Raw genomic sequence first — 17,273 nt, 5'->3', positions numbered from 1 at the left:
AAATTTGCGATTTGTTGATAGAACAATACTACAATTTCAAATTTTTGTGATAGAATCTAGGCGTTTTTTTTTTTTTTTTTGTGTGATCAAAATTACTCTGTATATTTGTATATGACTTAAATTTTTCAACTTAAAAAAAATCCTAAATTAAAATTAAAATTAAACAAAATAAAAAAAATAATAATAAAATGAACCAAACCGGTTCAAAGGAAAATAAGAAATAGCTAATTTCCTTCTTAATCAATTATCTAGTTAGTTTTAAAAATAAAATTTATAATTAGTCGTTTTGATAAATACTTTTATCACATTAGCCATTTTGATAAAAGATCCTCCTATTGTTTAGCAATAAAGAAATAAATTACCAACAATGTTTCAAACACCAAATTACAACGTACAGTTCACATTTATAAGACCAAATCAAAAACCAATCGAAATTAATCATTAACACTCCGCTACCATTGACAAGAATCATTCCGCTAGCTTTAATTTGCTACGTACTTAATTATACAAGTTACAGATCGAATAATTTAAAGTAATAGCGAAAAGTCAAGTCAACTCAAGTACATAATTAACGACGTTTAACTCCATAAATAAAGGGTAAATATTCAGTTTGAACAAGAGTCAATAATAAAAACTAATTTTTCTCCAGTAATGTTACCATATGTACATATTTTAACCTCCACTCTTGCACAACCTTACTACAAAATATCACTAACTATGACCCTTCTAAAAAAAATACTCGGGATCATTATTATCCATGCTTTATACATTCAACGTTCAATAATTAAGGCTAATTACATGATACTATAATGTAAGCAAATCTTTAACTTTATACAAAGTTGTAGCATAAAATACTAAATTTGGTGTAGGTGGTTAGAATCCTACCTTGTGATGAATTTGAGGTCACAAATTCAAATCTTGTCATTCTCGTAGAAAATTAGCCCACAGAAGTTTGATTGGATCAAACAATTTTTAAAGTCAAGTCTTATCATTCTAAAACAAATACATGTATTTACAAAGTACACATGCAATGATACCAAAAATCGAAAACTGATACATACTACCCTAGATAAAAATTATATTGATTGAAATAATCATAATAATCAATTGAAGAAGTTATACCATTTGAAGTTGATCCATGATTAGCTATAATGTCAAGATCATCACGACAAGAAGGGCAAGTTTTATGAGAAGTCAACCACTTATCAATACAAGAAAGATGAAATATGTGATCACATTCAGGCAAACATCTTACCAACTCTCCATCTCTAAACTTATATTGACAAATCACACAAAGGGGTGATCCCTTGCCCATCTTCGGCGGCCGCCTCACCGAGTAGGCGAACGTCGGGAACGTCCTAAGCAAGTTGTATCCGATCCCAACTCCACCTCCTTCAACCACCTCATCATCAATCTCATCAATAGATTCCATGTATGACATGCGAGAGGGGCCAGCACCAGAGTGGGCCCCTCTCGCATGAAAATGATCCTCATTATGTTTAGGAGAGGATAACCCCATATTGTTCGAGACTATCATGAGAAATAGAGCAAATAAGGCACCGGATAGAAAAGCCATGGCCATCTTGGTGGTGGCGGACGTGCATGGACCGCCATCGCCGCCATCACCGGCCGTGGTGGACAATGAAGACTTAGTCGAATCCGTTGATTTGGGGTGGAAAAGGTTGAGATTTTGGGCGTTAAGCAAGAGTAGGAGACAAAGGATGAATAGGAATATTAATGCGTGATGTGTATGATTACAACAATTTTTGTTGCACATTGCTTAAGCGAATTAATTAGATTTATTGTCTTTTGGATGTTATATAATGAATAGACCAAAGTTTCTATTTACGTTCTAGATAAGATGTAATATAAATATATAATGTATGTTAATATAATTAGCTGTTAAGTATTTGCAAATTTCGATTAATATAATGAACTTATGCCATTACGCGTTAGTTTTGCTTGTTGAACGAGTTTACATGACGTATTAGGGTAACATAAGCAGAATGTTTCAAATTAAAATATAACACTTATGAAAATAAAAAAAATAATACAAAATTGTAATAATAAAAAAGAGAATAGTTTGACGGCTATAATAATTTATGTAGTTGGTTGGAAATTTCTTGTTATATGAAACAAAGTGGTAGTTGCAAGTAACAGATAATTGACTTATAAGGGTTATATACGATGCAACATTATATACCACGTATAATTCATGATGATCTTAGTTTTATTGGAATATATGCAACATTTTAGTTTTATTGGAATACAAGAAAACTTGCATGATGAATTCAAGATGTTTAACACTATTAATAGATGAAAATTTTCCATTTTAGTGTCGTGCTATATAGGTAAAATCCATTTTGGTGGCTTAAATTTTGCACAAAAATTTACTTTGAAGAGACAAAACTAACTAATAATACTCTGAATAAAATTATTAGAAGTATTTTATTTAATGATTTTGTAAAACGATTTTCGTTATTTTTTTTTTTTGTTTTTATGGAGAAATTAATTGATTTCCAACTAAATAAAGTGTTAAAAATTAACAGAGTACTTAAATTCACTATTCTAATTGGAAAAGTCAAGATTCAAGCGATTGAAAACAACATTTACATACCAAGGGCCTGTTCATATTTACTTATTTTCAGTTCAGTTCAGTTCAACCCCAATCAGTTCAGTTCAGCTCCAATCAGTCCAGTTCAGTTCAGTTCAGCTCCAATCAGTTCAGTTCAGTTCAGTTCAGCTCTTAATTTCCCTCTCTCATAAAATATTCATTTCAGCTTAGTTTAGTTCAGTTCAGTTCAGTTCAGCTCCAATCAGTTCAGTTCAGTTCAGCTCCAATCAGTTTAGTTCAGTTCAGTAAATATGAACAGGCCCCAAATCTCACTTAGCTTGCACCTTCTATATTCCACTTTTAATTGACTTCATTCCATCTAGAGTCACTAGTGAATTAATTAAATTTATTTTCTCAAATTGAAATCATTAATTTCCAACCTAAGCTAAACCCTAGCTAGTAAATTATGGTTGAGGGCTTTAAAATTATTTCTCAAGGGAAATTGGAGAAGAAAAAAAAAATACTTATTAGCCGGGATTGGGGAGAATGAGACGTACACAACAAGATAGATAAGAGGTATTTACCGACAGTATAAAGCCAATAATAGTAATCTTAGCAAAACCTTAGTAAAATATATTTCCTCCGTTTCTTTTTAGTTGACACGTTCCTTTAGTCACGTTTATCAATGCACTTATTCAATAATTAATATTTTTAATTATCAATAAGCAAAAATTATGAAAAGTTGATATTTTGAAAATATATAACGTGACGAACCTAATAAGATCCCACATGTCTATATTTTTCATTACATATGAAGCACAAAACATGGTCAAAGGGTGGTGTATGAATAGTGCTAAAGTCCAAACGTGTCAACTAAAAAAACGGAGGTAATATACCACAATTGAATTGTTGTTAAAAGGCCAATTGAATGGTCAGACGGTTTAGCCGTCACTAAATTGGTTAAGCCTTGTATATATATAGGAAGTAATACATATTATAGATTTATAGAGGAAGCTAAGCCATCCAATTTCAGATATTTTATTAACTTGAAAGTAATTTGCTTGTGGACAATCTGGAAGTAATTTGTGGATCCCAAACTTTCTTGTATATAGGAAAAATTGAAGATAGGAAGAAATTGGGGAATAAGGAAGAAGATTAAGAAGATAAGAAATCATATAGTGAGAAGAAGGTAGAAGATATGTATACCAAGTACGTACTTCAATTCGTATTTGGTAACACAAACTACTAACGCCATGTCTCCAATCCACCAATCAAGCTAAGCTAATTGGTCTAGTGGTAAGATTGTGTTAGGAATATAGGAAAATATATTATTGTGATATATTTTCCATATAGATATTATGATATTATATTTAGGATAATAATATATCTTAGTGATATTCTAAGATAGATTTATGGAAGTTTATATGATAGAGTTTATATTGTGTAGGTTATCTTTTGTATGCTATAATTATTACCAAAGATCATCAATACAATTCAAGCTATTCTCTCATAAATAATTTGTCATGGTATCAAGAGCGAGTTAAATCTTGGAACCGTTCACACAAATTCTTCTCCTGCCGGTTGTTTCGGGGTTTTCTGATGTCGTGCGGGAGAGTTACAATTCCGAGACTGGAACCGGACGCCTGTACCTGCAAAACAAACGGACGCTTCGGATGATTGGAGATTCGCCTCCGACGGTCAAGTTAGTACTTGATTAAGGAGTAATTAATGCGGAAATAAAAGTGATAGGGTCTCTCTAGGTGAGAGTGTTAAATGTGCGTAATCCCCCTTAATGAGGATTAAGGGAGGTATTTATAACCTTGGGAAACGTGCCAATCCTAGGTTTAGGTTAACCTAGGGCTGATTGGGCTTCCCTTGGAAGTTGGGCCTAGGTGGCCGGTTTTTCCATTAGGCATGGAGGATGCCACGTGTCATGAAATAATAGGTCCAGGGTGGACAAATAGGCGTGTGCCACGTGGCAAACCCTGACAGTTCCAACTGGTGGACACTTGGCAAGACCTGATTGGCCCACGTGGCGCATTCCGATTGGTGGGAGCAAAATCCCCTAATCATTTGCCCCTCACAGGTGGCACGTGACTGGTCACGTGTTACCTGTGACAGGTGTCGCATCGTGACAGGCGACGACCTGCTACAGGTGTCACTCGGCGAAAGGCCGAGAGATTCTTCCGCCCAAATTTTGAATTTTGGAAGTGACCCTTCGCCTTCTCACTTCGCCTATATAAGGGTGTGTGGACTTCAGTCATTTTCACACTTGAGAACTTTTTAGAGAGAACATTCGGACCCCTGAACTTGCTCTGACATTTCGGACCCTTTATGCCTACCACCTGCTCTGACAAGCCGACTACACAGGATTTCCAGAACTCCGTCAACTTCACTCGTTCAGGTAACCGTCGGTTCTCTTACTCTTAATTTTCTCTTTATTTTATTCTTTTTTGAAATGGCACCACGGAAGCACACGACACGGCCTAGGTTAGTGATCAGCCGGTCACCGGGGACGGCTGAATCTAGGACTAGGAGTGCCGCCTGCCCTTTTCCGGACCCATCTTTGCCCTTTATACAAAGTCCGACTGTCTCTGTGTCTATGCAGAACATGATGGCCAGAACAAAAAGAACTGCTAGGATTTCGAACTCAGACGGCTCCTCCCACAGGGTGCCGATTAGTGAAACATCTGACCAGGCGCCAGATGTGGAAGTGAACCAAAGCGGCTTGAAAGCCGACAATTCTAAGGGAGGAGTCAAAGTGACCCCTTCCAATTTTACAGTTGACAAGTCTACATTATCTCCTGCTCCTTTTGAAGGAGAGAAGGCAGGCCCCTCTGGGAGAAGGGAGGAGTCGTCCTCTTCGGACTCGTCAGAGGAAGAATCCGAGTCTAGCTCTTCTGGTCATGCTTCTCTGGACACAGAAGAGAAAAACAGCCGCCTACAAGAGGCGAGGCTTTCTCACGCAGTTGAGAAGGGGGACAATTGGGCGGAGCCATCCGCCTCTTACCGAGAGCAAAATACCCCCTACTACTGCACTGTCCCACGGGGCCGGATCACGGCCATGCAAGAGAGAGTGGGGAGCTTTCTTGCGAACCACACAATGGGCCCCGGCTTTTTAGTTTTCGTGCCGGATCCAGAAGACACAGTCGTCTGGTCGGCTGATACTAGTTATGATGGCGCCTGCTTTGGCTGCTACGAGGCGGCCATCAGGGCTGGGCTGCGCTTCCCACTACATCCGGTTGTTCAGCGGATCTTGGATGGGTATGAGTTGGGGTTATGACAGTTAGCCCCAAACTCCTGGGTCAACGTACTCGGCTTTGTGGCCGGGTGCGAACTGCACGGGGTGGAGCCAAACTTCGAGGCTTTCGCCCACATGAACTACCTCAGCCGGACCCCTAAGGCAGGCGGTACCGGCTGGTATCAATTGACGAGCCACAGAGGCTACCTCATGACAAGAGGTAAAGCAAACAAGTGGAAGGATTGGCGAAGCACCTTCCTTATCATTTAAAGTTCAGACACAGAGCTGAACAAGCGCTTCAACAGGTGGAACAGGAATCCGCCTCTTCTTGCAGGCGGCCGCAGCATGCTGCTTGTTCCCCCCAAAGCCAAGAAAGAGATCCTGGACAAAGGACTCTTTAAAGTAGAGTCGAGGGTCGACTCTACTACAGGGGTACGAGAGCAAGTACCCCTGCACTGCGTCCCGAGCTTCAAATGGCTCTATGACGAGTACTTTTTGGCCGCCAGTGGCCTCAGCAGTTGATGCTCAAGAGGTAGCCGGCCTGTCGAATACTCTGATTTTCCATGCATTACTTGTTATGAATTTTTATTAACTTTGCTATTTGTTCTTGCAGCGGACGCCATGAGCAAAATTACCGCCTCTAAGACTGCGGCGGCCATGTTGCGAGCCTCCATCATGCAACAATCCTCAACCGACTCCCCCAACAAGGGGGCGCCCTTGGTGAGCTCCGAACCTTTCACTCTCTTTTTGGAGTTGGGTTTATGCATATACTGACCGAGTGTTTTTTTTTTTTTTAGACGGACACTCCAAGAGCCTCTTCTTCCCAAAGCCGGACTCCAAGACCCGGAGGACGACTGTTGCGAGCTCTCCTGGTTCTACCAGGAAAAATGCGGCCGCTGAGAAACAGCCGTCCAATCCTTCTAAAACTCCAATCGGGCCGCCTAGAAGTATGAAGCTGTCTTCGTGAATTTAGACTTGCTCCCTTCTTTACTAGGTCTAACTCGTTTGTTTATGCTTGATGCAGCCGGCCCTCAGGAGCCAGACTTGGTCGAGGTGGCCAAGTCTATGATCAAAGTCGTCCCTCCGGCTGAGAGGGAGGCGGTCAGGGGTGTCAGCACCCTTGACCTAGACGGGATTGCAGGGGTCCTTGCTGAGGTATACTTAGCATATTTTTGGTTATTTAAATTCCAGGACGCTTGTTTTTTGTTTGGAAACTGACATCTGTTCCCTTTTACTTAGGCCCTGCTCCGAGTGAACGGCCTTCGCAAGCCGCTTGACAGGAAAAACAAAGAGGTAAAGGCTGCAAAAGCTATGGCCGCCTCTGACTGTGATAAGGCAATGTTTCAAATTGCCCAAAATGAGGTTTTGACAATTCATATTCTTTATTATCAGGCGCAGGCTACTTCTGCTATCCGGGCTCAGTTAGAGGCGGCCCAGAAGAAAAATAATGAGCTGGAGGCGACCATCAACAATCTCAAGGCCGAGCTGAGACCTCTTCGCCAAAAAATGTCCTCATACGACACCTTGGAGAAATCCTTGGCGCACGTTAAGGAACGCCTGGTGACCTAGGAGAAGAGTCTTACTCAGGAGCTCTCGGCAAAGGCCGAGCAAGAAAAGAAGGAGCTGGTCCGAGAGATGATGGAAGACTCTGCTCAGATCCAGCGCCTGACCTGGGGCCGCCTCTTCCCCAATGCCGACTTTTCCTCCTGGAAAAAAACGTACCGCCAGTGTTCTGATAAATATAATCAAGAGATCCTGGCGGCTGCTGAGGACGAGGCGTTGGAGGAGGAGGAGCCGGTAGTGGCGCTTGTGCCGCTTGGGGGGATGCATCAAAGAAGGATGCAGCTGAAGCCGAGTCTAGCAAAAAGAGTGCTGACTAGGCGGCAGCTGCTACTATTGAAGATCTGCCCCCTTCTTAAGCTTTATGTCTTCTTTTCACGGCCTGCGTGCCATTTGTTTCTATTTACCCGGCCAGGGGGCCGGGGTTCTGAATATTTTGTCGGTCTTAATGATCGGCTTCTTTTTGTATCTTTTACCCGGCCAAGGGGCCGGGGTATGAATATTTATGCCATGCCAAAATGTTTCGTTTCAAATTTGTTTCGATTTTGCTAAGTATCGAAACTTTGATATCCAATTGCATACTATACCGACTGTTTTGCATGGCCGATAGTTGCGGACAGGTACGAGGTAGTTAGTCACGCCACCTATGCCCCTGGACGACTGGTTGTCTGTTTCCAGGCTAAGCGATCAGTCGGCCACTTTAAAGACTGGATCTCCTTCAACCAAGTAGGAAGGTGGTTTCCTACCTGCCTTGTTTGTTTTTTTTTTGTTTTTTAAGCTAGAGACTCTAGTCGGTCCAGGCCGACTGTTCCCCGCCACATTTAATCTAGTGTGAACAGGCGCTGTATGAACACCTTTTTAGTTTCATACTAAATTTTTAAGGAGTGACCAAGTAAACATAATTGTTACCTAGTCGCCGAGTAACTGAGTAGTAGAGGTTTCAAGCGGTGGGTACCGGTTGTTCCCCTTTATTTGCCAATGTTTGTTGGCTATTAACTCATAAGATACCAACTGTTCTTATCCCAAGTAGTTCAGTCGGTTTGGTTGATACGGATGGTTACTGCGAACACTTGTTTGACCTGATTAGTCAGTTAAGTGCGAGGTATCCTTGTCCGGGAAACGGCTACGTGGTTGTCTTGGTTAGACAGTCGTATAGGTGTCGTGTAATGATTTTATAAAACAATGTTCCACCCAAAAGGGAGTTGCTCTCTGCGACGAATTTCATCTGGATGGATGCCGTCGGACGCCTGCTATAATGTTGGGACAGGTCGAATTAAACTTATATTTGGATCAGTTGGCTTGGCGCCTGGTCTGATCTTTTCAGCCATGAGCCTTTGATAGTTCTTGGTGAACTGTGTTATGGGAGAGTAGCCAGTTGTGTGGAACAAGCGGCGTGCCCCTCTTAAGTAAAAATGAAAATTAAACATGGAGAGTAGCCGACTGTTTGTCAGTAGGCATGCCCCTCTTAAGTAAAAATGAAAATTAAACATGGAGAGTAGCCAACTGTTTGTCAGTAGGCATGCCCCTCTTAGTACAAAATTGAATGAAACAACAATCTTTTATTAAGTAGCCATCGACTATTTACATCATTCAAAAGAAATATTTCTTAAGATTATCTACATTCCAGGTTCGAGGCAACGGTTGGCCGTCTGGTGTTTCCAGACGGTAGGTACCGTCCCTGACCTCTTCATAGATTCGGTAGGGTCCTTCCCAGTTGGGAGTTAATTTGCCAGACTCATTAGCCCTACCAACTGCTTCCATTTTTCTAAGTACAAAGTCCCCCACTTTGAGTGGACGCCTGTGTACTTTTTTGTTGTATGATCTAGTCATTCTCAGGCGGTAAATTTCATTGCGCAAGACAGCATTGCCCCTCCTTTCTGGGAGTGAGTCTAATGCCAGGCGCATGGCTTCCCAGTTTGCTTCTTCGTCATATAGCATTACTCGAAGAGTCGGCTCGTAGTGTTCAATTGGAAGAACAGCTTCCGCACCATAAGTTAGGAGGAATGGAGTTTCTCCAGTCGCCCCTTTTTCAGTCGTCCTAATGGCCCAGAGAACATGTGGTAATTCATCCGCCCATAGGCCGCCTGCTTGTTCAATCTTTTTCTTGAGACCGTTTGAGATGATTTTATTAAAGGCTTCTACCTGGCCGTTTGCTTGTGGACGGCCGACTGATGCAAAGTGGTGTGCAATTCCTTGGTCACCCAACCAACTTTTGAGAACAGGCGTCTCAAATTGGGGACCATTATCAAAAACCATAAACATGGGAACCCCAAACCGAGTGATGACATTTTTCCAGATGAATGAAATTACATCCTTCGTCTTGATTCCCTTTACAGCCTCCGCCTCCACCCATTTAGTGAAGTAGTCGACTGCAACAAGTATGTACCTCCTTCCGCCTGTAGCAGGCGTATAGGGACCCAGAATATCCATGCCCCACTTAGCAAACGGTAGTGGGCTATGAATGGTAGTAAGGTCTGTAGCCGGTCGGTGAATTAGTTTGCCAAACCTTTGGCACTTGTCACATTTTTTCACCATCTCCATTGCATCTGCTTCTAAAGTAGGCCAAAAGTAGCCTTGCCGCCTTGTCCGTTGAGAAAGCGACCTACCGCCTATATGGGAAGCGTAGTAACCAGAGTGAAGATCGTCTAGTATCTCTCGTCCCTTTTCTGGAGTAACACACTTTAAGTAGGGTTGAAGGTACCCTCTTTTGTGAAGTTCTCCCTTTATCATTTCAAAACTGGCTGCCCGTTTTTTCAGCGCTGCCGCCTGGTGATGATCATCAGGCAGGGTACCGTCTGTCAGATATGCCCTGATTGGATCCATCCAGGTTGAGCTTCTGTCTAGGATTCCAATAGGGTCTTCCTCGATGCTTCTCTTCTCCATTACTTCCCAAAAAACAGTTCGATGAGCATCACAAGAGGCGGATGATGCTAATTTTGAAAGTGCATTCGCCTGGTTGTTTTCTGATCTCGGCACTTGAGTCAGATGAAAATCTTCAAGGGATCCGACTGCCTGTCGTACCGCCTGTAAATACTTGATCATGGCCGGATGGGTTGCTTCGTATTCGCCATTATACTGACTCACTATCAATTGTGAATCGGAACAGGCGTCTATCTTTCGTGCCCCTGCCGCCTTGCACATGCGGATTCCGGCTAGTAAAGCTTCATATTCTACCTCATTGTTTGAGGCCTGAAAACTGAAGCGTAGAGCATACTCGTACCTGTCGCCCTCTGGCGACTGACATATGACGCCTGCTCCACAACCATTTGAAGTAGAGCTTCCATCCACATATACCTTCCAGACTTGGTCTAGATCTCGAGAATCAGGGGGACGAGTCATCTCAACAATAAAGTCAGCAAAGGCTTGCCCCTTCACTGCTTTTCTAGGCTCGAAGGTAACTTCGAGGCTCTATATTTCTATGGCCCATTTGATCATCCGGCCTGACGACTCCATGGTGGTCAGTGGCCGCTTGATAGGTTGATCTGTATACACGACGACTGCATGTGCCAAAAAGTAGGGCTTCAATTTTTTAACAGCCATGAAGAGTGCAAGACCAAATTTCTCCACTAAGGGATACCTCAACTCGGCATTTTTTAGTACATGACTGACAAAGTAGACCGGTAGCTGACAACCGTCTCTTTCAGCAAGAAGAACAGCGCTTAACGCATGATCAGAGACGGCCAGGTACATGTAGAGTACTTCTTTGGGCAAAGGGCTGACCAGCCTCGGCAAGGAATGCAAGTGAACTTTCAATTTCTAGAAGGCCGCCTCAGCATCCGGCCCCCATTCAAACCTTGCCTTCTTCTTAATGGCCTGGAAGAAGTATAAGCATTTGTCGCCTGATCGGCTTAGAAATATTCCCAAGGCCGCCAGACAACCTGTTAACTTCTGAACCTCTCGGACGGTACGAGGCGACTGCATGTCGATGACCGCCTGCACCTTCTCAGGGTTCGCCTCTATTCCTCTCTGATTGATAAGGAATCCGAGAAATTTCCCAGACTCAACTCCAAATACACATTTCTTGGGATTGAGCATGACATGGTGCCGCCTGAGTGTGGCGAAAGTTTCTCGGAGGTCCGACAGATGATCTATCTGAAGCTTAGACTTGACAATCATATCATCAATGTATGCCTCGACGTTTCTCCCAATCTGATCAAAGAACACAGTGTTTATCATTCGCTGGAAGGTGGTCGGGGCATTCTTAAGACCAAACGGCATGACCGTGTAACAGTATAACCCTTGATCAGTGACGAAGGCCGTCTTCTCCTGATCTTTCTTCCATAAAGGAATTTGATGGAAACTAGAGTAGGCGTCCATAAAGCTCATCAAAGCATGGTCGGCTGTTGAGTCGACCAAGTTATCAATTTTAGGCAAAGGGTAACTGTCTTTGGGGCACGCCTTGTTTAAGTTTGTGTAATCTACACACATTTGGCAGGTGCCATTCGGCTTTTTAACAAGCACCACATTTGCAACCCAGTCTGGGAAGTAACATTGCCGAATGAACCCTGCATCAAGTAATTTTTTAACTTCGGCGGTTGCCGCCTGACTTCTTTCTTCGCCATGGTTCCGTTTCTTCTGCCTTACCGGCTTCTTTTTTGGATCCACAGCCAGTTTATGTACCGCCAGGTCAGGACTAATGTCTGGCATTTCGTGGACTTCGAATGCAAAGATGTCCTTGTATTCTTTCAATAGTTTGTGAAAGTCGTCACCCAGGACTCTCAGAGCAGTCGTCCCAACTTTGACTATTCGGTCAGGACGCAAGTCGTCTAAGATCAGGTCCGTATGCTCACCAGCCGGCTGAGGGCGGAATTCATCCGACCGCTCCTCTGCCAATTATTGCTATTTTCTGCCTTTTCTTGCGGCCCCCGTCTGGGCTGCCTTTCTCTTCTTGCCGCCTGCTTCTTGAACATGCGCACTCTCCTTGACATTGTCAAGGTCAGTTTTTCTACCACTTGACCCAGCGGCCATAACAGTGGGTTTGATATCCGAGAGATAACACTCTCGGGCCATCCTCTGATCTCCCCTTAGGGACCCGACTGTTCCATTATCCCTCTTAAACTTGAGCAACATACGAGATGGGATTATAACAGCCTTGGAATTATTCAGGGTTGGTCGTCCCAGAATCATGTTGTAGGCCGAGAGTTCTTCTACTACCAGGAACCGGACTACCATGTGTCGTCCTTCCTCTTTTTCACCCAGGAGGATGGGTAAATCCACTCGTCCCACTGGGTGGACGACTCCTCCTCCAAACCCTACTAAAGGGTGGGATGCCGGATGTATGCAATCAGTCTGATATTTTAGTTTTGACAGACATTTGCTACTGATAAGATCTGAGGAGCTTCCAGTATCTATCAGGATTCGGCCAACTCTCTGTTTGGCCACTTTACATTCAATAACGATAGGGTCGTCATGCGACCCCCTTACCCCTCCTAGATCTTTTTCAGTGATGACAATCTCAGGAAATGAATATTTGGAGGGTCGTTCTTGGTGAACGGAATTTACGTCTAGCCGCCTGATATGGTCTTTGTTGCCCCTAATAGTGGGGTCGCCTTCTGAGAAGCCGCCTGCAATGGTGTAGACGACTACATCATCTGTATCAGAGCTATCGGCCTGTTGACTCTTTTTGGCCGACTGCTTTTTCGAGGAAGTGTTCCCCGCAGATTTCTTGATATAAGAGTCAAGATCGCCTTCAGCCAGGCGGTCCAGATACCGCATGAGACTGATGCATTCGTTGGTGTGATGACCAACATCTTCATGATAATCACATAATTTTTCTTGGTTCCGGTTGCTTGCAGAACCCTTCATGGGGACCGGCTTCTCAATTGAGATCCGTCCCTTGATTTCCTTTAGGATAGCTTGGCTATCCTTGCTAAACGCATACTTTGGGGAGTATGGTTTGAATTCTTTCCTCTTTTTCTGGGCCGGCTGTTTAGAGGAATCAGCCGCCCAGACCTCTTTTCTCTTCTTCTCATCTTTATTCGACGATTGTTTCTGTCGTCCTTCTTTTTTGTCGAACCTTTTCCCGTCCGACTGTTTTCCTGTACTACAAAGATCAGTCGCTTGTATATAGGCTTCCGCTTCAATCAAGGCCTCTTGAAGAGTCGCCACCCTCTTTCGGACCAAATCAAATTTGAATGTCGATCCGTCTTTGAGGCCTCTGAAAAAGTCAGTATAGGCTACCTCATCCGGTAACCCTTGAATCTGTATTCTCATCAGGTTAAACCGCCTGATGTAAGAACGAAGCCCCTCCTTCTCGCCCTGCTGAATCGTTCCTAAATCAAGGTTCGTCTTCTTCGCAGGTATGTTCATGGCAAAGTTGGAGGTGAATAAGTAAGCAAGCGTCCTGAAGTTATTCACACAACCAGTCGGCAGGTTGCCGAACAATTGTTGTGCGATTCCTTTGAGAGTCGCTGGAAAACACTTGCACCAAGTGGGATCATCCAACCCTTGAAGGTACATCAGGTTGGTGAATGCCATCAAATGGTCTTCTGGGTTAGTAGTGCCGTCATAGGCGCCTACTAGTACATTTTTCACTTTGGCCGGCTGAGCGGCTTCAGCAATTTCCTTGGAGAAGGCCGACGGCTGTTCCCCAAGTCTAAGCAACCGTAGCTGCCAGTCCATAGGTTGGACATTCTTTGCTGCATGCCCACTAAACAGAGGTGGCTGCAAAAAATATTGTTGTTGTCGCACAAATGGTAAGTTTGGTACCGCCTGGTCACTATGAAAGTCGGACTGGCGGGAGGTACCGCCTGACTAACTCTCATGATGCGACTGAGTATGCCTCATCGAGGTATTGCGGAGACTGTCTTGGAAGTTTAAAGTAGAGGCCGACTCTGACAATCGGTCATTCTTTTTCTGCTCTAGCAATAGCCGAGCATCTGTGTATGTTTTCTTCGACCCGTCCGCCTGAATATGACGAACAGGTTTCCTCTTTCCTGGAGTAGGAAAACGGTACTTTGTGAAATCAAGGACAGGCGGCTCCCACTTCCTAGAATTAGGATGAGGGGTCGCCTCACGCCCTTGAACAGGCTTCCTCCTCCCTGAAGAGGAAGGTTTCTTAGCCGACTGCTCCTTGGCCAGAGCAGGCGGCTTCTTGTTGAGCAACTCTTGAATCTCTCCCTTGAAGCCCCTCATGAAGGTCATGAGTTCGTTTCTTGTAATGGGTGCAGACCCATCAGCCGGCTGCTGCTGAACAGGCGGTGCGCCGGCTGGATCACTGAGTCCAGTTTGAAGATGTTCCCGTTCCCTCCTTTCGGTATGACGGGTGCGTCGGGCCCTTAGGGTCCCGTCTGAAGCTGTGTGAGCTTCAACTTCAGATCCTTCCTCAGTATCATGGTCCGACTGAACTTGAGGGTCGTCTAGGGGACGCCTCTCTTCAGGAGTCGGTACAGACGTGGATGCCATCTCAGAAGTACTCTCCCCACAGACGGCGCCAAGATGTTTCGGGGTTTTCTGATGTCCTGCGGGAGAGTTACAATTCCGAGACTGGAACCGGACGCCTGTACCTGCAAAACAAACAGACGCTCCGGATGATTGGAGATCCGCCTCCGACGGTCAAGTTAGTACTTGATTAAGGAGTAATTAATGCGGAAATAAAAGTGATAGGGTCTCTCTAGGTGAGAGTGTTAAATGTGCGTAATCCCCCTTAATGAGGATTAAGGGAGGTATTTATAACCTTGGGAAACGTGCCAATCCTAGGTTTAGGTTAACCTAGGGCTGATTGGGCTTCCCTTGGAAGTTGGGCCTAGGTGGCCGGTTTTTCCATTAGGCATGGAGGATGCCACGTGTCATGACATAATAGGTCCAGGGTGGACAAATAGGCGTGTGCCACGTGGCAAACCCTGACAGTTCCAACTGGTGGACACTTGGCAGGACCTGATTGGCCCACGTGGCGCATTCCGATTGGTGGGAGCAAAATCCCCTAATCACCGGTGGGTTAGAATATTAAACCCACCGGTGGGATTCATAAATTTGCTTCCGCTATACAATAGTATTGCTCTTTGAAATTTCTATTTTTTTTATTTAATCTTTTTTTTTTTGAATAAACATGTGATATATAGGTTATTATTAGTGTATGTGATCAATATGAATGATCATATGTGATTTGGTTAGGTTGCAGTGTTTGAGTGTGCTTCCTCCATTATTGCATCTCCATGGAGATGAAAAAAAGCCATGTTTGGTGTATTTTTTAGTATTAAAAAAAATTTGCAAAAGACCACGGACACCAGCGAAGGGCCTGGCAGAAGAAGATTACGGACACCAGCAAAGGGCCGTGGCAAAGAAGATTACGGACACCAGCAAAGGGTCGTGGCAAAGAATACCACAGACACCAGCAAAGGGCAGTGACAAAAGACCACGGACACCAGCAAAGGGCAGTGACAGAAGACCATGGACACCAGCAAAGGGCCGTGGTAGCAAAAGTTTGTTTTTTTAAAAAAAAAAAATGAAGGCGACATCAAGTAGTGCAACTCGATCGACTTCAACAAAGTGCGAATTTCCAATCGTAACGCTCGTGTTACTGCCGTTACGATTGCGGGAGGGTGTTAGGAATATAGGAAAATATATTATTGTGATATATTTTCCATATAGATCTTATGATATTATATTTAGGATAATAATATATTTTAGTGATATTCTAAGATAGATTTATGGTAGTTTATATGATAGAGTTTATATTGTGTAGGTTATCTTTTGTAGGCTATAAATATTAGCCAAGATCATCAATATAATTCAAGTTATTCTCTCATAAATAATTTGTCATGGTATCTGAGCAGGTTAAATCTTGGGACCGTTCACACAAATTCTTCTCCTGCCAGTGGGTTAGAATATTAAACCCACCGGTGAAATTCATAAATTTGCTTTCGCTATACAATAGTATTGCTCTTTGAAATTTCTATTTTTTGAAAACGCAGGTCTGGGCCGCACTCGCAAACCAAGAGAGAGAGTCCACTTCACAAGTCCAAGGAGGTTCCATCCCAAAACCATATGGCAATAGGAGAAGTAGCCCCTTAGCCTTATAAAGTGTTTAACTCTCTCTTCTTCAACCAATGTGGGATACTTACATGTGGTGACACTTGAGAGGTTTATTCTTCAACACTCCCCCTCACATGTAAGGTCCCTTTTAACTTTGTCTCATGTGATTTTTCGGGCTAGAGTGCTTCTTCACTCCCCCTCCCACGGACCTACTTTTGGCCCAGTGAACTTTAGCCATTTAAGGTCCCATATCGTGGGTCTGGCTCTGATACCATGCTAAAATATAGAGAAAATTTGAGAAATTGAATAAACTCAATCAATTTAATTACAATGATGATGGCCATGGCCAATAAATAATACATCGTTCCCAAACCTGATAGAATTAGGAAATTATCAAAGATATCAAAAAGATATTATGCTAGGCATAAAATATATACTAAGCATAAAATATGGAAACTAAATATATCCTAATAATTTCCCAAAATATATCCTCCAATACCCCTCCCCCCCCCCCCCCTCAAGTTGGAGCATGGGGATTGTAAATGCCCAACTTGGAAAGAAGATGATCAAACTGAGACTTCCCAAGCGCCTTAGTGAAAATATCTGCAAGTTTCTCCTTAGTGGAAACATAGGAAGGAGCAATTAAGCCCTCTGTAATAGCATCACGAACAATGTGACAATCAATCTCAATGTGTTTTGTACGTTCATGAAAAACTGGATTTCGAGCTATATGTAAAGCAGATTGATTATCACAAAACAACTTGATCGCTTTAGAGTGTTAAACACTCAAACTCAAAAGCAATACCTTCAACCATTTCAACTCATTTGTGGTTGAAGCCATGCACCGATACTCAGCCTCAGAAGAAGAGAAAGATACCGTGGGTTGCTTCTTGGTTTTCCACGAAATAGGAGATTTACCAAGAAAAACTAACCAACCGGTTAACA

The 17,273-nt window shown here is 43.2% G+C and overlaps 1 protein-coding gene across 1 annotated transcript; it reads right to left on the bottom strand.

Moving 5' to 3' along the window:
* Positions 1-532: 532 nt before the first annotated feature.
* LOC110708573 (E3 ubiquitin-protein ligase ATL15-like) lies at positions 533-2,103 on the bottom strand. Its single transcript, XM_021886741.1, has one exon. The coding sequence runs from the start codon at positions 1,775-1,777 to the stop codon at positions 1,061-1,063; it is 717 nt and encodes a 238-aa protein (XP_021742433.1). The 5' UTR covers positions 1,778-2,103; the 3' UTR covers positions 533-1,060.
* Positions 2,104-17,273: the final 15,170 nt, after the last annotated feature.

This window comes from Chenopodium quinoa, unplaced genomic scaffold, assembly GCF_001683475.1.
Source record: "Chenopodium quinoa cultivar QQ74 unplaced genomic scaffold, ASM168347v1, whole genome shotgun sequence".
Classification (NCBI taxonomy): Eukaryota; Viridiplantae; Streptophyta; class Magnoliopsida; order Caryophyllales; family Amaranthaceae; genus Chenopodium; species Chenopodium quinoa.
Note: the sequence above shows the minus strand (reverse complement) of the source record. Positions and strands in the feature narration are given on the sequence as shown.

Coding starts and splice junctions, on each gene's coding strand:
- LOC110708573 (XM_021886741.1), bottom strand. CDS start 1,777: ATGTGCAACAAAAATTGTTGTAATCATACACATCACGCATTAATATTC.